General features: G+C 37.1%; 1 protein-coding gene across 1 annotated transcript in view; it reads right to left on the reverse strand.

Moving 5' to 3' along the window:
- Positions 1-15316, reverse strand: part of LOC128248557 (perlucin-like protein) — a 19998-nt gene extending 4682 nt beyond the window's left edge. Inside the window, exon 1 of the mRNA XM_089360098.1 lies at positions 14968-15316. Within this exon, the coding sequence (XP_089216224.1) occupies positions 14968-15316 (349 nt within the window). The remainder of the gene's footprint in view (positions 1-14967) is intronic.
- Positions 15317-22899: the final 7583 nt, after the last annotated feature.

Consider the following 22899-nt stretch of genomic DNA (forward strand, 5'->3'; position numbering starts at 1 on the left):
ATGGACAGTTTGAAAGGAATACATAAGACGTTAAGGATAATACAGCATTGTTGGCATGTCTTGAGCGAGATGATTTGAAGTGTACCACCGAAAGCCTTATCATTGCTGTACAAGACCATGTTTTCGCTACCAGTTCAGTGAAGTATAACATCTATAAAACTTCTGACACCCAGAAATGCAAACTCTGTGGAAAGAGTGTGGAAAATGTGATCCACTTGGTAAGTGGATGTGAGAGGCTTGCACAAAAAGAATACAAACGCCGCCACAATAAAGTGTGTGTATCTTCACTGGCTCTTATGCCGTAAATACCAATATGAAGGAACAGATAACTGGTGTGACCATGTAGCATGTAAAGTTATGCAGGAGGATGGAAAAGTAACGATACTTTGGGACTATGATTTCCAGACGGATCGGTAATCAAAAACTGTCAGCCGGATATCGTCATATTGAAAAAAAATAGACATTGATGTAGCTATACCAAATGATATGAATGTTGTGAGTAAAGAGGTTGAAAAAATCACCAAGTACTCCGAATTGAAAATGGAAATGGCAAGACTGTATAGAATGCGAGAGGGTAGTGTAAAAGTGATACCAGTGGTGATCGGAGCGTTGGGCTCAATCCCATTGAGACTTCAAGACTTCTTAAGGCAACTGGAAATCTCGCACTGTGTTACGAAGGAATAATAATGATAATAATAAAAATAATGATGATGATGATGTTGATGATGACGACCACGACGACGGCAACAACAATAACAATAATAATAATAATAATAATAGTAGTAGTAGTAGTAGTAGTAGTAGTAGTAGTAGTAGTAGTAGTAGTAGTAGTAGTAGTAATAATAATAATAATAATAATAAGGAATAACTGAAAAAGTGCTCCACACTGAATAACAACATGGATGTGCTACACCGGGCTCTCTATAAAAAACAAATCTAATCTAATAACATCGGTGGAATGGGATAAAAGAACCTGTGCAAAAGTTGAAGGAAACGGTTTTTAAGGAAAATGATCACAAAAACGAAATTTTACTGCCACACAAAGCACAGTTTCTCTTATACACGATGTCCCAGTGAAACATGTGCGAAGCACACATGCGAAATCAACACCGGAAAGTTTACAAATTATAAAATATAAATGGAACAAAACAGAAAGAACATAAATTGAGTCATTACACATACACTCGAATGTCTACACAATCCTATATACATCCCAATGTTTACAGGAATCACATACACGCATACGAAAGCACGTGTCACAGATGAAGCAAAAACGAAAACACAAAGCAAAACCATTTTTTTATTTTCCGAACTAACACAGATAGAGTGAACAATTCATAAGTTTAAAAACACCACAAAAAACTATGCCTGGAGAAAAATCTATCAACAAAAACAATACAGATCTGTTAGCCTTAAGAAGCTACGTTACGAGCAATGTTTTCATTCAGAGAACTCGGAGGTAGTGTTGTCTAAAAAAAAAAACCTAAATAGACAGATCCGTCTCCTACTGTCAACGTCCAAGCTCGTCATGCTTCAATGATAACAAAGCAAAATACAAACCGGAACTGTCGTCAACCGTATAAACAATGGTCGTGTAACCCAGTGAGTTATCAGACTAGATACGAAAAATCAGTTACTGGTTCAACTCTTCCAAAAACACAGGAGCTGGAAGTACCCCACAACCGGAATATTCCAACAGATATATATTTCCTCACAAACAAATCTAATACTGTACAAACCTACTTTTTAATATAACTGATATGCAAAGTGAAATACTCTCTGAACCAACCATAAACACAAACTGGATTAGCTGATCCCGCCTAAACGAGGGTTGCACATCCCAATGACGAATCAAACTAGATACAAAAAATCAGCTACTGGATCAGAAAAAGCTAAGCGTATGAAAATTCATGCTAAAACTACTGCCTTAGATATTCTTACTGATAAATGGCAAGAAAAACCATTCAATGGCAAATGCCCAAAGAGAGCTAATAGTGCCGATGTTGACAAAGCCCTTACCCATCAATTGTTAGTGTCTTCTGGTTTAAAATCAGTAGAAGAGTTTATCATAGTAGTCTAAGATAAATGTCTACCTATAGGAAACTACTAGGCCAACATATTAAAGAACGGTAGTAGCCCAACATGTCGTGTAATGTCAACAACAAAATGAAACCATTGATCATGTTGTCTCCTTGTGCAGTCTTATTGCACCCACAGAGTATCTCAACAGCACAATATATTCACTGGAAAATTTGCAAAAGCCCGGACCTGCCCCATGATAAAAACTGGTGGGAACACAGCCCACCTCCAGTGCTTGAAAATTATCACATCTCACTCCTCTGGAATTTCACCATTCAAACTGACAGAAAGATAGATGCGAATAGGCCAGACCGTATATTGAAAAATTTCAGACAAAAATCATGCCTCCTCATTGATATGACTGTCCCAATCGACATAAATGTATCTGTCAAGTTCTACCAAAACTGAGCAAATATAAAGATCTTGAAATAGAAATTGCCAAAATGTGGAACTTCTGTCTATGAAATCTCAAATTTAGAAATAAACATATTTTTTTTTCATAGATTTATCTCCGGCAACAGCGCCTCGTTGCAAAGAAAGCAAAGATGGTAAGATACGACCAAAGAATGAAGGGTTACCACCAGAATAGGTTATTCAGAGATCAGAAGAGATTCTATAAAGAAATAGATGGAGAGTGTCCAGATGTAAAATTGATACCATATAACAATGAAAGTCAAAGGTTTTGGAGTGAGATCTGGAGCAAAGACAAAGAGCACAAGAACGATGCCGAATGTTTGCAAGAACAGGCAGAACTAGTCATTTTAGTGAGGGAAGTGAAGGAAATCAGCAAAAAAATGAGCAACTGGAAGGCCCCGGGACCAGATGGAGTTCAAGGCTACTGGATCAAAAAATTTGGTGGATGTCATGCACACCTTGTTAAATTCCGACCAAGCGACACCAGATTGGTTGACATTAGGTAGGACAGTACTGTGCTTGTAAAACATCGAAAATGGAAGTTATTGACTGGAATACGTCAATGTACGAACATCTAGAAAAAAATGGAGTCCAGCTACATTAGCAGAAAGGTTGCAAGCGTAAGTGCAGAGGTACCAAGGATCAACTCCTGATAGATAAAACTGTACTCAGAGACTGCAAGAGGAGGAAAAGTATCTTAGCCATGTCATGGATCGACTATCGTAAGGCGTAGGATATGATCCCACATTCTTGGTTTATAGAGTGTATGAACCTGTTTGGGATTGCATCGAATGTTGAGCGATTGCTTGGAAAAAGTATGGTGAATTGGAAGACGGACCTCACAGCATACGGAAGAAGTTTAGGGACAGTAGAAATTAGGAGGGGCATCTTCCACGGAGATTGCCTGTCTCCACTGATCTTTGTACTGTGCTTGATACCACTGACACTGATTCTGAGGAAAGCAAAATCAGGATATGTATTCAAAAGTCGCCAATAAAAAGTCAACCATTTATTAGTCATGGATAACTCAAACGTTATGGTAAAGATGAAGCCCAAGTCAGTTCCCTCATTGATACGGTGTATACCTTCAGTGCTGATATCAGAACGGAGTTCGGGCTGAGAAAGTGTTGTGTGTTAGTATTGAAAAAAGGCTAAATCAAATGTATGGACAGACTAATGATACAGTCGGGGGAGGTTATGAATCAAATAGAAGAGACGGGCTATAAGTACATGGGGATTTTGGAAATGGAGAAATTGATGGAGAAAGAAATGACAGAAAAATTTAAGTAGGAGTACTTACGCAGACTGAGACTGATCCTAAAGTCGAAATTAAACGGAAGGAATAAGATCGAAGTTCTCAACACCTGGGCGGTTTCACTCCTTAGATATGGAGCAGGGGTAATCGCATGGCATATTACCAGCCAATGTACGCCACTAGCCGAGAAGGAATATAAGAGACGCCTCGACAATATAGCCAGGCTTGTCCATTGGACACTTTGCAACAAGTATGGACTTGACAGAGCAAAAGATTGTTACGACCACAAACCTGAAGGCATTGTCGAAAATGGAAATGCAAAGATCCTATGGGATTTTATAATTCAGTGCGACCATTAGATTGAGAATAGGAAGCCGGACATAGTCTTAATTGAGAAAGAAAATAAACTATGCTGGATGATAGACATAGCATGCGCAGCCGACAACAATGTATGCTATAAGGAAGAAAGAAAAGTCGAGAAATATGACAGGTTAGCTTGGGAAGTTAAGCAGTTGTGGTCGAGGAAAAAGGTAGCAGTAGTACCAATAACTATTGGAGCCCTGGGAACAGTGAGCAAAAAATCTCGAAAAGTATGTGGAACAAAAGGGGCTGCAATAAGGGAGGAGCACTTGCAGAAAACAGCACTGCTTGGGACCGCTCGAATACTTCGGAAGGTGCTCGAAAAATAAGAGGTGTTACCTTAGTTCACTGGTAGTGAACAGCTGACACTGTACTACATCTCCAGCGTTAGAACAACAACAACAACAACAACAATAATGATAATAGTAATAGTGGCATCTCAAGGCGACTACCGTACCAGTGATTGTAGGAGCTCTAGGAATGATAAAAAATAGTACTGAAACCTATTTGAAAATGATACCAGGCTTACCATCCCTACAGGAAGTGCAAAAAATCGTGTTAACTGGAACGACTCATGTACTGAGAAGAGGATTATCGCTGTGAAAACCAACATCCATTCAATTGCCAAACAGTGAGAGAAAAGACGACTGGGATGATGATTGGTACAAGTACCATGGGATCCTGGCATTGGACAATATCTTTCACATAGAAATGAAAGAGAAGGTCATTACTGCATATTTCAAGCGCCTCAAAACTTCTCTTGAAATCAAAACCCAAATCAAGGAACATTGTGACTGTCATCAACATATGGGCTGTTGCTGTAGTCCGCTATAGTGCACTCATCCTGAAATGGACACAAGTGGAGGTTAACCAACTCGATCGCATTGCATGGAAGACAATGACAATGTATGATACCGTCCACCCTAAGGCAAATAGGTTCTAAAGATCTACATGAAGTGGGGTGGATAAAGGTGAACGTGGGCTGATTAGTGTACGGGTGTGCATCAACAGTGAAAGAGAAAACATGGCAGAATATTTAATAAACAGCAAACAAGACTTGCTACAGTATGCAGCTCATGAAGAAGGGTTTAACAAAAATAGATTTGAGAGTGCTCATGAATTCCCATCAAGAACAGCCAACGAGAGAGAAGAAACCCCACTCCGCATGAAATTACAAGGTCTGTTCCACCGTGAAACCAACGACTGAAAAGATCAGGAAGCATCTTGAAGGTGGCTCCAGAAGGGTGACCTAAAAAAGAATACCGAAAACCTAATCAATGATAACAAAGCAAATTACAGACCGGGTCGTTCTTCACACACTTCACCAAGAGGCGCGTTCCCCAGCGAGGAACCAGATCGGATACGAAAAATCAGCTATAGTTCAAATCTTCCCGAAACACAAGAGCTGGAAGTATCCCATGACCAGAATATTCCAACAGATGGCCATCCATACTCGTCATCAAATAGCCAAACTAAAATGAATGAAAATGGTCTAGGGGAGATAATAAATAATTCCTAATTAAATCTAATACTAAACAAACCTACCTAAGGGGGAGACGGAAGCAGCTAGAAGTAAGACCCTACATAGACAGTAACAAACTTGCCAACGTTAGAAGAAACATTATGAAAAAGAAATTACTAACTGAATTAGAGATTGACCGAATTAAACAATCAGTAAAGTATAAAAGGAACGAAGCTGCAGCTAAAGAAGATACTACAGAGGAAATAATTATAGACCAGCCTAGGTTTGATAAAAATGCAGTAATGATTGAAAGAGCTAATAAACACTAAGACGGATGAAAATCAAATAGATGAAGAAAGTCACTCAGAAATTGACCCAACAGAACTACATGATATAAAAAAATCAAATCATGATTGAATGGCTAAAAATTAAAGAATGAATGAACGTGACACCCTCCCAAAAATTTGCTATTCTAACAAAAACCTGAAAGGAATTGAAAAATCCGCGTTGCACTTAAGGATATAATTTCAGCTAATGATGTAGATATTACAGATCTCACCCACCTGTACTATGCATCCGCGAAAATCTCAACGATTCTATGTGGCGAAAAGATTAGAAAACAACCCCACAAACGCCTACTTGGCAAGAGCGTATTCAACACCAAATTCAGCTACTTATGTCTGACATAGAATGTTTAAAAACCTTAAGTTTGACAAGACTATCAAATCCGAAACTTATAGAAAGAACATAATATGAAAACCGTACTTGACATCGATACCACCATAGAAACTATCAAGCGAAAGGTATGTGCTAAAGCTGCCGCATAGCAAGGTATGAAAAGCGCGTTAGATTCTTCTAGGACAACAACATATTCAAAAATAACTCAAAACAGTTTTACAGAAAGATAGGGAAAATACTAGTTACAGTAAAGTCTGTTCCATCAAAGGAAGAAGTGCAGGAATTTTGGAATAAAATTTGGGCAGAAGAAAAACATACAATGAAAAGTCCCCTTGGATTAATAGAATATCTACAGACTTGGACTCCTTAGAAGAGCAAAAGTGGGAGGGTATCAAGGTGGAGAATGTAAGATCTGCACTCTCAGGAAGTTAAGCAAATGGAAGTCTCCAGGAAAAGATAAAATTCCTAACTTCTGGTTGAGTGCCTTCCCAGAAAGCCACAAAGCTTTACAACAATGTTTTGAAACAGCCTAGTATGATACCCTCTTGGTGTTACATTCTTCCTTTCAGAAAATGAAGAATGAAATAAACCAGACAATTATAGACCCATCACCTGCTTAACAACAATGTATATAATACTAACATCTGTGTTCACTGAATATAACTAGAGTATTTTAAAGTGGGATATTCCCTAATGAGCAAAAAGGATGCTATCGGGTGTCTTATGGTTGTAAAAATCTATTGATCAATAAGATGATCATGGAAAATTTTCACAAACGACACAAAAACTTGTCGATAGCCTGGATAGACCATAAAATATCTTTTGATTGTCTAACACGCAGCTGGATTAAGAAATGTCTGAAAATGTATAAAATGGCATTTACTTTGGCATTTTCCAGGGTGACTCTCTATCACAAATACTTTTTTGTCTAGACTTAATAACTCCCTCGAAATTGCTCGATGATATACAATACGGCTATAAAATGTTTGATAAAAATATAAATCATCTCATTTACATGGATGATTTAAAGCTCTTCGCAAAAAAAAGAGAAAAAAAATTACCAACAGCTACAGAGCTCACTAGCGATTGGTAAACAATTCCGTGATGACATCAGGATGCAATTTGGCTACGATAAATCTGCAAAAGCTACATTTATCAAAGGAAAAATGACAGAAACATCAAACGTTAATCTTGACCAGCTGAATGTCATAAAGGAGTTGGAACCATCAGAGAGCTACAGATACCTAGGGTTATTTGAAGGTGATGGAATCAAACATTGAATAATGCAGGAAAGGATCAGAAGAGAATGTTATCGCAATGTAAGGGCAATACTAAAGACAGAACCGAATACAAGAAACAGGATCGAAGCGATCAATACTTTAGCCATGCCGGTCGTGACTTACAGTTTCAATATCATTAACTGGTCTGTTACTGAAATATGTAAACTTGACAGAAAAATACGAGAATTGTTGACAATACATAACAATGCATAGAATGCACCAACCTAAGAGAGATACAGAAAAACTATGCCTGCCAAGTAAAGAGGGTGGACGTGGACTTTTACACCTGGAATTAACAATGAAGATTGCCACAATTGGCCTAGATACCTACCTGAAAAACTCTGATGACTGGAAGTTAAAACTTGTTTTAAAGTATGAAAACAAGAAAGCATCATACTCTAACAAAACAGGCACAGGAATATCTAAGTGAATTCCAAATACAACAAATCTTAGAATTAGACGTACCGGAAACAACAAAAACCTCTCAATGGGAAATACCCATAGGGAGCTAATAGTGCCAATGTTGACAAAGCACTTAGTGTCTTCTGGCTTAAAATCAGATACAGAATGTTTTATCATAGCTGCTCAAGATCAATGCCTATATACAAAGAACTACCAGGCCAACATTTTAAAGAACGGCAGTAGCCCAACATGTCGTGGATATCAACAACAAAATGAAGCCATTGATCATGTTGTCTTCATGTGCGGTCTTCTTGCGTCTACAGAGTATCTCAACAAGCATGATATAATGTGATTTTTTGCTGCTTTCGTATACGCACACTAGCCGCAGTATCCAGTCCTCTGTATTTGGTAAGTACTTGTTCATTGCTGTTGTGGAGGACTTATAGCACAGTTCTACATGCATCATTTCTCTTCACCCATTGTTTCTAGGTAGGGACAGACGATCAACGTCTGCTTCCGGGTGGTGCATATTCTTAGATGTTAGGAGTTTTCTTTTCTTACTGTCCAGGCGTTGGAGTTCTGTAGCATTCCAGTTAATGATGCTAAAATTGTATTGGACTACTGGAAGTGCCAGGATGCTAATGGTTTCAATGCAAGTTTTGGAGCTTAGTTGAGTTTTTAGTAAGAGTTTTGTTGTTGTTGTTGATGTTATTGTTATTATTATTATTGTTGCTGTTATTATTATTATTATTATTATTATTATTATTATTATTATTATTATTATTATTATTATTATTATTATTATTATTATTATTATTATTATTATTATTATGCGTTTGACTTTCGCTTTGTATTTGTACAAGTTGACTCCAAGTCTCACCCAGAGACCTCAAGAGACAGCAAGCTAGAAGTTCATGTTAGGAGTTATTCCTAGGGTGTCATACATTTGGCTTTGCACATAGTGTTGTTCTAAAGAATGTTTAAGAAGGCATAAGAAAATTATGAGTTTGTTTTAAATTTGAGATTACATGGACAGTATTTTACGTAGGATTTGGGCAGTTCCCATGAGCACTGTCTTTTGAATTTCTGCCATTTTGAGGTTTCCTGGTATCTGAGCTAGGTAGAAATCAGTCCCTTTTGTTATTAGTATGACAATAGGTATTCTTTTACTCCTGAGGTCCCATTGTTCACCAATTTCTATTTCAAGATCTTTATAATTGCTCAGTTTTTGGTAGGTCTTGACAGATACATTTATGTCGATTGGGACAGTCATATCAATGAGGAGGCATGATTTTTGTCTGAAGTCTTTCAATATAATGTCTGGCCTCTTCGCATCTATCTTTCTGTGAAAGTTCCATAGGATTGAGATGTGACCATTTTCAAGCACTGTAGGTGGTTTGTGTTCCCACCAGTTTTTTTTTATCATGGGGCAGGTCCAGGTTTTTGCAAATTAGCCATTGAATATATCGTATTGCTCTATCACGCCTGTTGAGATACTCTGTAGGCGCAAGAAGACTGCACATAGAGACAACATGATCAATGGTTTCATTTTGTTGTTTTCGTCGATGGTTTCATTTTGTTGCTTTGACCAATGGATTCATCTTGTTGTTTTGATTTATGGTTTCATCTTGTTGTTTTGATTTATGGTTTCATTTTGTTGTTTTGATTTATGGTCTCATTTTGATATTTTGATCAATGGTCTCATTTTGTTGTTTTGAGCAATGGTCTCATTTTGTTGTTTTGATCAATGGTTTCACTGTTTTTTCGATAACTGGTTTTATTTTTTTTGTCTTGATCAATGGTTTCATTTTGTCGTTTATTATTATTATTGTTATTATTATTATTATTATTATTATTATTATTATTATTATTATTATTATTATTATTATTATTATTATTATTGTTATTATTGTTATTGTTATTATTATTATTATTATTATTATCATCATCATAATAATAATAAGGATAATAATATTAATAATAATAATAATAATAATAATAATAATAATAATAATAATAATAATAATAATAATAATAATTATTATTATTATTATTATTATCATTATTATTATTATTATTATTATTATTATTATTATTATTATTATTATTATTATTATCATTATTATTATTATTATTATTATTATTATTATTATTATTATTATTATTATTATTATTATTATTATTATTGTCGTCGTCAAAGTGACACCGGAGTACAAATATACAAAGCCTAATATACCCACCATGACTACTCGTCTGATAAGTGTACACCAAGCACATACATCACAACCAAATGATAATCTTATATCAAGATAAACAGCACGTGACTTTGCAGGTGGGGCCTAGTTAGAATTTTCTTCGATTTGAGTAGCCCATCCTACTCAAAATGTTCCTGAATAAGGTTTGTTTTCAGGATGATGAACAAAACACCCACGTTTCCATAGATGAATTATTCAGACCCCAAAGAATTACTCCGAAAACATGGCTATGATGCTCCCCCACTACTGCTGCTCGTGATCAGAGATGCACATATCGTCAGCCACAAAGTAACAGGGCATACTCAACTAGTTAAGATCAAAAGACTGTGTTGCAAATCTGTGGTTTTGAGCAGCATATTTGCTGTAGGCAATCTTTTATACCAAGACAAAACAATGTATATGATGACACTTCCAATCAGTTCAAATCAAAAGCCATGAGAGCCAGTGCCTCGTACTGTATCAGTGCATTTATTACTACTACTACTACTACTACTACTACTACTACTACTACTACTACTACTACTACTACTACTACTACTACTACTACTACTATTATTATTATTATAGATGTATACAATATCGTGAGGTTGTTGATTGAAGATATTTTATCTACCGGGGGTTTGTACTGTTTGTCAAGTCACAACAAGGACCTCAGACAGACAGTACTTTACGCAATACGCGTGCAATTCTAAGTAATGTCGAATTTTGCAATACGTCTAGATTGTAGGGTCTAAGATTTTGAGATATTTTTTCAGATTGGGTGGTATTGCACCCAGTACTCCGATGAAAATAGGGATAACCTTTATGCTCGACCCTTGTAGCTGCCACATCTTAGCGATTTTAATTCTCCGGTCTCCATATTTATCAACTTTTTCTCTTTCTTTCATGATGATATGTTGATCTCCTGGCACTGCTACGTCGATTATTAGGCAGTCTTGCTTGTCCCTCCTAAAAGTTACTATATCTGGCCTTCGGTGCTCTAACCCTTTGTCTGTCTGGAAATCAAAGTCCCAGAGGATTTTTGTCTTCCCCTTTTCGTCCATTACCTTTTCCAGTGTATGTTGGTACCAAGTACCCGAAACCTCATATCCATACTTATAGCACAGTAGTCAGTAGAGGTCTTGGGCTCCTTTGTCGTGTCTGTGCTTGTACTCTTTCTGTGCAAGACTTTCACAAGCATTAACAATGTGAGGTACACTTTCGACCCTCATCCCAAACATTCCGCAGAGGTCAGGTGCACTTGAGTGGTGTAAATTCTTTTTCACTGAGTTGGTATTAAATGCCTGGTCCTGGGCCGCGATAATTAATCTTTCAGTATTCTTTTTCAGGTCACCCATCTGGGGCCACCTCCGTGATGCTCCTTGGTCTTTTAATTTGTTGATTTCACGGGGGAAATGACCATGTAATTCCATACAGAGCAGAGTTTCTTATCTCTCGCTGGTTGTTCTTGTTCGGAATTCACGATCATTCTCAAGTCCATTTTTGTTAACTTCTTCTGCACTAACAGCATATTGTAGCAAGTCTTCTTTGCAGTGTACCAAATATTTTGCCATGTTCCTTCTTTCACTGTTGATGCACACCCGTACTCTCATCAGCCCACGTCCACCCTTACCTCTCTTCATGTAGAGCCAGTGTACATTTGCTTTACGGCGGAGAGCACTATGCATTGTCATTGTCTTTCGGGTAGTGCATTCGAGTTGGTCAATCTCCGCTTGTGTTCACCTCAGGATGGATGCACTATAGCGGACTACAGCAACAGCCCTATGCTGATGGCAGTCACAATGTTCCTTGATTTGAATTTTGATTTCAAGAGAAGTTTAAGGCGTTTGAAATATGCAGTGATGACCTTGTCTTTCATTTCTCTGCGCAAGATATTGTCCAGCACCACGATCCCAAGGTACTTGTACCCACCATCATCCGGGTCTTCCATTCTCTCTCCGTTTGGCAATTCTATGCCCCTACAATTTACTCATTTACCACGCTTCAAAGTAAGTACTGCACATTTCGAGATACCGAATTCCACGCCTATATCGTTGCTGCACATCTGCACAGTCTCAACCAGCCTCTCAATTTCAGGCTCTGTTTTTGCGGACAGCTTTAAATCATCCGTGAAGGAAAGGTGGTTGAGACGAGGTACGTTCTTGCTCAGGTCAGTCATAGTGCACGTTGATTTCACGTAGGACTACAGAAAGTGGGATCATAGCTATAACAAATAACTGAGGTGAACAAGAGTGTCCTTGGAAGATACCTCTTTTGATTGTTACCTCGGCTAGGCATGCTGTTTTTAATCAGTACACAAACGATTAGTACATCTGCAGAAAACAGTGTTATAAGGGACAGTTAGGATACATAAGTGGGTTCTTGGCATCTAATTTTACTTGTTGTAGCCCGATGGTAGGATTTTTTATTTTCCAACAGTCTAATCTGTTGCGTGTATATGAAAATAATAATAATACTAATAATGATGATGATTTCTTTTATTGGCCACAAGGACCCAAGACATGGAGGACAATATCGAAGGACGGGTTGCAGCACACAGAAACAAATGAGGTTGGGTTTAGATCGATCAAAATGAAATATTACTACATGAAGGGATGTAACACAGGACATAGAAGAGAAATTCGAGAAATAAATTATAGATAAATACGTAATAGAAAAAGATCATTAGAACTTCGGAAGCAACTGGGTATGTAACAGATTACCGAAAGTGGACTCATGAATCAAATAAGATCTAACGGAAACAAGGGACTTGATCAGATCCGCTTCAATTTTAGTAGGTGAACTGGTTGGAAAGAAAGAGAAGAAAGCAGACGGACAGAAGGAGCCATAAAGAGAGCGGAGAATTGAAGGCGATATTAAAACTTTGTGTTAAGATCTGAGCCGCATAGATGAATGGTCGAAAGAGCAATGGAAAAATGCTAAAAAAGGTGCAAGGACATATCTTGACGTGAAATACCAAATAGAAAAGAAAGGGTTCAAAAGTGTTATCGAAACCCTAAAACAATTTTTCCGGGCAGAAACACTAACGGTGCAACGTTACGCTGATGGCATATCGCAGTTCAAGCAAAACAAATTATTCTTAAATGACCAGAAGTAGTTTTTATGAGTTTAGGAAAAGATATAGAAAATAATATACTTCCTGAAGCAGAGGAAACCCGCCAGTTTTGGAATAACATCTGAGAGCAAGAAGTTTCTCACAAACACGGTACTGAGTGGATTCCTTCTGTGAGATCCGAACACCATCCTTCGGAGACTCTACGTCAAGATAATGTACACATAACAACGAAAGATGTAATTGCACAGGTACCAAAACTGTCAAACCGAAAAGCGGTAGGATCAGACTGAATTCAAGGCTACTCAAGACCAAAGCATATTGGCCCGGTACTACCAAACCAATGTGATGAAAAATGGAGTAGATCCGAAATGCCGATTCTGCAATGATGTGATTAAAACAGTGGACCACCTAAGCTCTGGATGTAAAGTTTTAGTACCAGAACAGTACAAATCAAAACATGACAGACTTGGCCAGTATCTACATTGGTTGATATGTCGGCATAATGAAATCAAAACTGCGTACAAGTGTATAATCACCACCCTGAAGTTGTAACCGAGGTAAAAAAAATGTAACGATTCTTGGGGACTTTCCTGTATATACAGACCGAACCATCACAGCTAATAAAGCGGATATTGTTGTAGAAGACGAAATCAACGATGTCTGTTTATTGATCGACATGAGTATTCCCTGTGATAATATCTCCGAAAAAGAATTTGCCAAGCTCAGAAAATATAAAGATTTGCTCACAGAAATTGAAAATATGGTATCTCAGGGCGGATACCTCCGAACAACTTTTCCAAAAATGTTGGTATCCAAACCTTGTTGCCACTCTGCTTTTAATAAGAAGGAAGTATTATTCTAGAGAGAGAGAGAATTTGGTCACATAAACATTATTTAATAATATGATATTAGGGATAAATATGAATAGCCTTCCATCCATAGATTATTCTTCCTTTTATTAAATTTTGTCTAAAAGCACGTTATTTCGGGGAGCTCTAGCATTTTCCCAAATAGACATACTGGGAGAGACATTGATTTAAACCAGGGATCCGTGAAACGCCCTCTACATCCAATGTATTTTGTGATAGTCGATAGTGCTGCAATATTTTAATACATATTACGAGGGGGTACGTCTTATCTATCCATATCAGTTATTGTATATGATAATAAAACTATTTTCTATTGAAAGCATCGAAGTAATTTATAGAAACAAATGTGTTTTCTTAAGAAATATAAAACTACAAGTCACTTAACATATAAATCTGAGACACACAATGCTCATAAAGAACACATGTGCACAGACGCGCACTATATTTACACATGCACAGTACAAACAGAAAGGTAGCCCCTTTGTAGTTGGTAGACATCTTAGAAATAACTAAATCGCTTTTAAACAAATAAACATCCTGCTGTCTTAGGAAAAAATGACGAGGTTAGGTAGGCAGAGATACATTACTGATTTAAGATAAGATGACATGACTACCGATGAAATGACTTTAAGAATTATTAATTCAGGACATGTGTAATATGATCCAAAAATGAACATTTATGTTGTCGATTGACCTATAAGAAATTGCAGCAGTCAAATTTCTCTAGTACCTCCGATACCATCTTCAATAAGAAAAAGACACACAACTGAGACGCCTTTCCTACAAGTGTGTTTATCAAGGGTTGAAGGAAAATTAATATTATGCACAGCACACATACTAGTATAAAAAGCTACTCACGAGCTTGTAGTAGGATGTAAATACTGTTTGCAGGAATGTCAATGAATGATGTTGCACCAGGTAGTTGCTTGATTTTACGCAGGATACATACGTTGTCGGAAACGCTGTAAATAATCATACCACATTCGGAATATATCATACAAAGAGCAAAGCACTCAATTTCTGATCGGATGTTTGACATCTTAGTCAACTTGTCAGCTTCTGGAATGGCAGTTACAGGTGGTGGAACACGAATTCCATAATATTCTCTGCAAGCTACGTTACGGCCCAAGCATACTAATAGCATTAAGAATGTAATTACGTGAAGATTTTCTTTTTGAATGTCGTGACTAACTGGGAAGTAATTCATATTTCTTTATTATATTGTGATAAATAGCACTTCACACGGTTTCCAAGTAAGGATATGATTATAACTTCTCGCACAGAATAAATTTCTTGTCTCCTTTATTTCGCATTGAATTATCTTCTCGTTTTTGTTTCTCGATTTCTATTTTTTAAAGTTGAACGAAATGTTTCCGCAAACAAATCGAAATGTGTGACACTCTGACTACTAACTACTTCTAAACGCTGTGCAATTCATATATATATATATATATATATATATATATATATATATATGTATTATGTGTGTTTGTGTGTGTGTGTATGAGTGTGTGTGTGTATGAGTGTGTGTGTGAAAGTGTGTGTGTGTGTGTGCATGTGTGCGTGTGTGCGTGCGCGTGCGGGTCTGTGTATGTGGGTGCGTGTACGAGTGTGTACGTGACTATGCGGGCTTAGGCGTGTGTGTGTGTGTATACGTACCCACAAGTTTATACCTGCAGTGTAGAGTGGTTGTAACATATGGATTATCTTTCGCTTTTTAAACACAAATACATATAAAAACATTTATTTATACGCACGTATACATATATAGGATCAATTCGAGGAAGTTAGATCCACATTAAGCATTATATAATCCAAAATATTCCACTGGTTAATCACCATGATATAAGGAGAAAGTCAGAATGTCTCTGCGATATGTTAGGGATTTTTGCAGTAATAATTCTCATTATTATTGAAAAAAAGAAGAAACTGGAGAAAGATGGATGGATGAATAATTTAGTTATATGATATAAAGATGTAGAAATTTTTAAAAAACATAACAATACAAATAAATTATAAGTTGTAAAGCTCAAAATGAAAATGAGAGGTATGAAAAATATACATATATGTTTCAGTTTAACCTCTAGTTGATATGCAATTATAAGAATTTTGGTTATAAGCTCAGAAAGGTATCATATTTAACAGTATGGGGTAAAACTTCTTCAGGATTCATATGAGCTTATAGAATTAAGGTTAACATTTTTCTTTGAAGGATGCATAGAGAATATTAATAAGTTTAAGAATTTAGATCCTATATATAATCTACGTGTATCTAGCTGGTGAATATTAGATATTAGTAAAGATGCCATTTAGTACAAAATAATGTAAATAAAAAATCAAAACAAAAAACAAAAAATAAAAATAACCTAAAATGATAAGGGTAAAGAAAGAAGATGAGAATGATAAAAAAAAATCAATGATAAATAGAAATTAAAGAAAACATATATATGTAAAATATATATAGTATAAAATGTAAATAAAAAGAAAATATGTATAGTATAAAATGTAAATAAAAAGAAAATATGTATAGTATAAAATGTAAATAAAAAGAAAATATGTATAGTATAAAATGTAAATAAAAAGAAAATATGTATAGTATAAAATGTAAATAAAATGAAAATATGTATAGTATAAAATGTAAATAAATAGAAAATATGTATAGTATAAAATGTAAATAAAAAGAAAATATGTATAGTATAAAATGTAAAAAAAAATATATTTAGTATAACATCTAAATAAAAATAAAAGTAATAATACTTAAGTATGCAAGGGAACAAATTATATTATTAAAGAAATGAAGGATAGGTTAGATGAAAAAGAATATTATTTATCGGTTGTGTATAAAAATAAATTATTTCTATTGGTTTGATAATAGATACAGTTCAGGAAAGTTATACACGAGTAACGATCTTATTAATGATGGTTGTGGTGGTGGCGGTGGTGGTGGAGGGCAAATACAAGCGCACAAATACAAACATACATACAAACATACATATATATGTATGTGTATGCATGTATGTATGCATATATATAGAAATTTGAAAAGACAACACGAAACCGGTTATTTCTCAAAATACAATGTTTATATACCAAAAAGATTTTCTAACATTTTTCTAACATTTTTCTAACATTTTTCTGACATAATTTAAACATATACTTTAACCAAGTAACACAAGCCTTCTGTAGTTTTTTCACTCTTATTATCTTTTATACATCCAACCACGTGCTTTCACATACCAACTTTCTCACCTATATATATATATATATATATATATATATATATATATATATATATATATATATATATATAGATATATAGTGAATCCAAACAATGAAGAACAAACATGAAAAAACAACAACGCGAAGACGTGGTACAAGTAATGTGTTATCAGACGCTCAGGAAAGGAAAGAAAGAGGATATAGCGTTTTGAGCAAAGCTCGTCTTCAGAAATAGAGGGAAGTTCAAAAGAAGGGAAGACGGATTCGGCATTTCAATCCCCTCGCTTCCCTCCAATCTTCTTCGTTTCATTTTCAAAATAACGCACTTTTGGATTCCAAATCCCAAACCAACAACATTTGAGAGAATGCAAATAGTATTGTTTTATTTGTTTCGGTTGTTTGACTGCGGCTATACTGGAGCACCGCCTTAAAGTGTTACAGTCGAAGAAATTGACCCCAGTACTTATTCTTTGTAGGCCTAGTACTTATTCTATCGATCTCTAGCCGAACTGCTAGGTTCCGGGGACGTAGACACACCAGCATAGGTTGTGACACACGCACACACATACGTACACACACACACACACACACACACACACACACACACACACACACACACACACACACACACACACACACACACATATACGACGGGCTTTTTTCATTTTCTCTCTACCAAATCCACTCACAAAGCTGTAGTCGGCCCGAGGCTATAGTAAAAGACACTTGCCCAAAGTGCCACGTTGTGGGACTGAATCTGGAATCATGTGGTTGGGAAGCAGCTTTCATTTCTTCATGTTTTATTTCATCAGCTTCCAGGCACCACAAATTCTTACACCACTGGCCTTTCTGAACCACTTTTATTGTTTGCGCATTCAGCATTTCAATCGCCTCACTTCCTTGTAATCTTTCTTGTTTCATTTTTAAAATAACGAACTTTTAGATTCCAAATCCCATGCCAACAACATTTGAGAGAATGCAAATAGTATTCTTTTATTTGTTTGGGTTCTTTGACTGCGGTTATGCTGGAGCACCGCTTTAAAGTATTATAGACGAAGAAATTGGGCCCTTATTCTATCGGTCTCTTTTACTGAACCACTAAGTTACGCGGACGTAAACACACCAGCATCGGTTGTCACGGGCTTCTTTCAGTTTCCGTCTACCAAATCCACTTACAAGGTTGTGTTCGGCCCGAGGCTATAGTTGGAGATACTTGCCCAAGGTTCCACGCGGTGGGACTGAACCTGGAATCATGTGGTTGGTAAGTAAACGTCTTACAACAGAGCTGCGCTTGCGCCTATGTATAAGATTTTCTAGCTGTTTCTCATTTTCCGCATAAATCTTTATATCATCTATAAAAAGGAGATGATTTTTCTGACCTTATTCTTTTCTCAAATCGTAAGATGTTTTAACTTTCTGCAATATCAAACTGAAGGTTATTATCGCCAATACAATGAATAATGGCGATAAGTTATCGCCTTGAAATATTCCACATCTGATGTTCACTTTTCAAGGTCTTTGTTTTCCTCCAATTACTTCAGTATTCCAATGTTTCATACTCCATATTTTCTGCCACTCCAAACATACACGTTGTTTAACTTATCCAACCGTGCGGTACCATGTCATATGCTTTTTTTGTAACCTAACCATGCTATATTCAGTCACATCAATCTGTGTCTACAATTACTAATTCTCATTCTATCAAATAATTAGTGGTCTTTTGTTGCCCTACTTTATTTCCTGTATTCTTTCTGCTCTCATGGAAGTAGATTGTTACTTTCTAGAATATTATATAGCTTTTCCGCCTAGACACCCTTGATAAGCTTCCACATAAGTGGTAGACAAATTTTAGGCCGAAACTTTGATGCCAACGTACCTTTCAAGAAATTCTCGAGACATAACAGCGTTCCTTCTTTTGTCATCTAGGTAGGGACGTGCTGCAGCCATTCATCCAGTTGGGCAGCGATCCTTTTATGCAGCGTTTCGCAAGCACTAGCGCCCATTCTCGACAACTATGAGATATTCTCATCCTGTGGTTTGTCGGGAGCGGGCGGCGAGGTAGTATTACTATTCCAAAAGTCCTTATGTCTCAAAGTACCGGCAATATTTATGGACCCGGACAGTAGGTTGGTGGTCCTAGACGTGAATGGTAGAGAAGGCCCGACAGGTCTGGAAAGCCAAATCTCTTCAGGCGTCTTGAAACTTTCCTGAGAACGTCTCACCTATTAGTACTAGAGACTGGAATAGTGTTTTGGATCACAGAGTGACTATGTTGGGCTAGTATATAGAAGTGGGTGCAATGGCCTAGAAAACTTGCTCAGAAACTTTCAGTTTTCTGAAAGATATCGACTAGCTTTCACTGATATGCCAATGTGGATATGGAGCAACTACTATGGGTGTCCAGATAGTATCTAGATACTGTATTTGTTAGATCAGAGGAGAGGGATAGCGTAGGTTATCCAAAATTTAAATCGGTCGGCTACACAGACCACAAATGTGTGGTCTGCACAGTCGTGTTAGATAAGACCCGTAGTCAGGGACTCAGTTACAGGAAATTAAATGCTTTCTTACGGCATGCAAAGACTATAGGGGCTAGATTACTGAACTAGTTAAGCGTCAACAACCAGTGGTGGATGAGCCTAAAGGTGCTGAGTAGAACAGAATCGATAGCGTTTAGCAAAGAGTTAGAAATAGAAAGGAATAGATTACGGGGTGAACTAGTTAGAAAATTAGAAGAGGCGATTAGTAAAGGCATCGCGACTGATGTGTTAGCGGCGAGAATGGTCCTTGATTATATCTTAGAAGCGAAACAGTAAGGTTGCGTTGTCAGACTAAGGCCCGTTTGCTCAAACAAGGAGGAACTAAAGCTATCCGATGGGCCCGAAAGGTGAAACGCGACGTGGAAACAAAAATCACGATCAGGTCTTTGATCAATTAGGATAGGCGCGTGCTGCTTGACTCAGAGCTGATGTGTGCAACTCACCAGCAGCACTTCATGCAGATGTTTGAGGAGAAAATGGATCGAAGACGATAGTGGCTTTAGTTAGTAATCGGACAGTCTACAGCGGCTCTCACTAGCTGACATGAGGTTATGTGAAAAGCCGATAACAGCCACAGAAATTCGGGAGTTGATGAGCGATTGCACACGTCACAAATCATCGACTTTGGATGGTCTAGCTTATGAATTCTATGTATTCATGCCAAATTTGTTTGTTGACCTCTTAGCAGATGTACAGCGCAACTGGCAACAGAACGAGAGTATTCCCAGTGTTGTTAGCTGTGGTGTCGTTACACTGCTGATGAAGAACGCCGACGGAGATGACGTACTAAGGAATTTTTGACCCATAACTCTGCTAAACACATAGTTTAAGATTTTTTTCCAAGGTGTTAGCGAAAAGGTTGGCGCTTGTCGTTGGTCACCTGATCGGGAAACGCAAACATGCGCATTCCTGAACAGGTCTTATCCACAACAACCTTCACCATACGCGATACATTATAGAAAGGGATATGACCAAAGCTGGCTTCTGGGGTGCTCTGCTCAATTTGGATCAATCCAAATCGATCAATCGAGCATTAGATAGCGTCAACCATCGCTACTTGGAAGCTGTCCTGGAAGCAGTCGGTTTCGGGCCCGTTTTCAGAAGCTGGATCGCCGCAATGCATAGCGGCATCTGCTCAGTTGTCGAAGTAAATAGCCACTTATCGGAACCGTTTGCACTCTCGGTCTGGCAGGCTGCCGGCTGCCACATCTTCTGTATGTATTGGCTGCGGAAGTTGAAACAGTTAAGGGGCATTCCATTGGAACTGGGACACGGAAGAGTAGTGTTGCCGTACACGGACGACATAACATCATGGTGTCCGACGCCTCCGAACTGGAGACGGTCGGCACCATTCTAGAAAAATATGCATCGGTTGCAGGGAAAAAAATCTCTTGATTTTGGCAGCTTTCGCTTTTATCCTTTTGTTTTAATTCTTCATTGCTCTTCTTGTTGCAGCCAGTAGTTTCTTTTGATTGCTTCTTGGAATCCAGTCTTATACATATTCTCGTGATTAAGAATCTCTACCCATGCAAGATCTTTTCGCAACTGGTCTACCTGTCCCTGTAATCGTCTTTTCCACTAGGGTTTTCTTTCTTTTGGGGTTGTGATACCTTCACGCTAAGTTTTTCCATTACTAGCATGGCTGCAGCATATACGCTAATTTGTTGGTCATGGTGATACCACTACTTTTTATCATCTCCAAGACTTGATTAACTATCTATATCTCATTATTTTATTCTTTGCTTTTTTATTGACAGTAATCTTTTTCTTTCATCTGATTAGGTAATATCATGTAGCCTAGGGCCAATAATTTGTCAATCAAAGAATTTATACTCTGGTTTTCCGTACACATAGGGGTGTCTTGTGATACGTAGTAACCGAACACCATGTCTTTGCTTTGAGTGTCTTTGACATTTATCTTTCTTATATTGTTTTACGTTTTCTGTCTGAAAGACACTGCGTTTGATTTTTTAGAACTGTATTTGAATTAATCAGTCTTTCTTTATAATCTATCTTACCTGGTCATTTAGTCTCTGCCATATGGCATCAAACATTTCATTTTCATGCCATATCTCTCTCCATCTGTCCGTATAGCAAAATCTGGGAGGTTCACGTTGGATGTTACATGCCATCAGAGTGGCATTCAAGCCTGATTCAGTGGATCTTTCCTCGTTTCTTTCGTACTGCAATAACTAGATGATAACTGATCCTACCATGCCGTGCTGCAGGCCTCCTGCCAAGCGAGAGGTCTTCACCGTTTTCAATTCCAACCTTATTCACGCATTTGCATTTGATATTTTCACTCATAATAAGGGTTATGATTATGAAGTAACATCGCCACACACTTCAAGAAATGCTTTACACTGCATATGTTCTTCTGTATGTTCCAGAGACATAGTTTTGTGGTTATTGTGTAATTGTTGGCTTGAAGTTGCTGTCCGATGTTACTGGCTTTTTGTAGGGCAAACAATAAATGCCAAAATATGCCTTGGAGAAGCTTCAAATAAGAGATATAAGCTCGACTTCCTTGATGATTCAGTAAGAAAAATCATGCGTTCGCTAAAACAACCAAGTACTATCACAATACACACAATATCGAACAAGAGATCTGGAATCTGAGAAATATAATAATATAAAAATTCTAAAGCCGAGAGACTGTTGGGGTCTCTGCATTCAGTTTGCTGTTACGGTTCGAAAGGTTAATTAAGGAAATATCATTGCTCTGAATAAATTCATGGGTACTGACTGTTCTGAGTATATTGTTTTTAATATTTGCGTGGGTATTATTCTAAATCTCTTACAGTAGTGTCATTGTGGACGCATTCAAAAGGGGTTTATATTTTGTGATAAAATATGAGGCTTTGCTAATGCGGTGATTATAGGTTGCATCGTCCTTGAATTTATAGAGGGGAAAATTCTGAATTTGCCTTGTTTGTTAGTAGCGCTTATATCGATTTGTTCGCTGTATGCTATTTTTCTGTATTCCCGAATTTTAACCTGGGATCTATGTAGAGTCATCCTTTGACGTAGA

This window comes from Octopus bimaculoides, chromosome 1 (genome assembly GCF_046866305.1).
Source record: "Octopus bimaculoides isolate indiv1 chromosome 1, ASM4686630v1, whole genome shotgun sequence".
Classification (NCBI taxonomy): domain Eukaryota; kingdom Metazoa; phylum Mollusca; class Cephalopoda; order Octopoda; family Octopodidae; genus Octopus; species Octopus bimaculoides.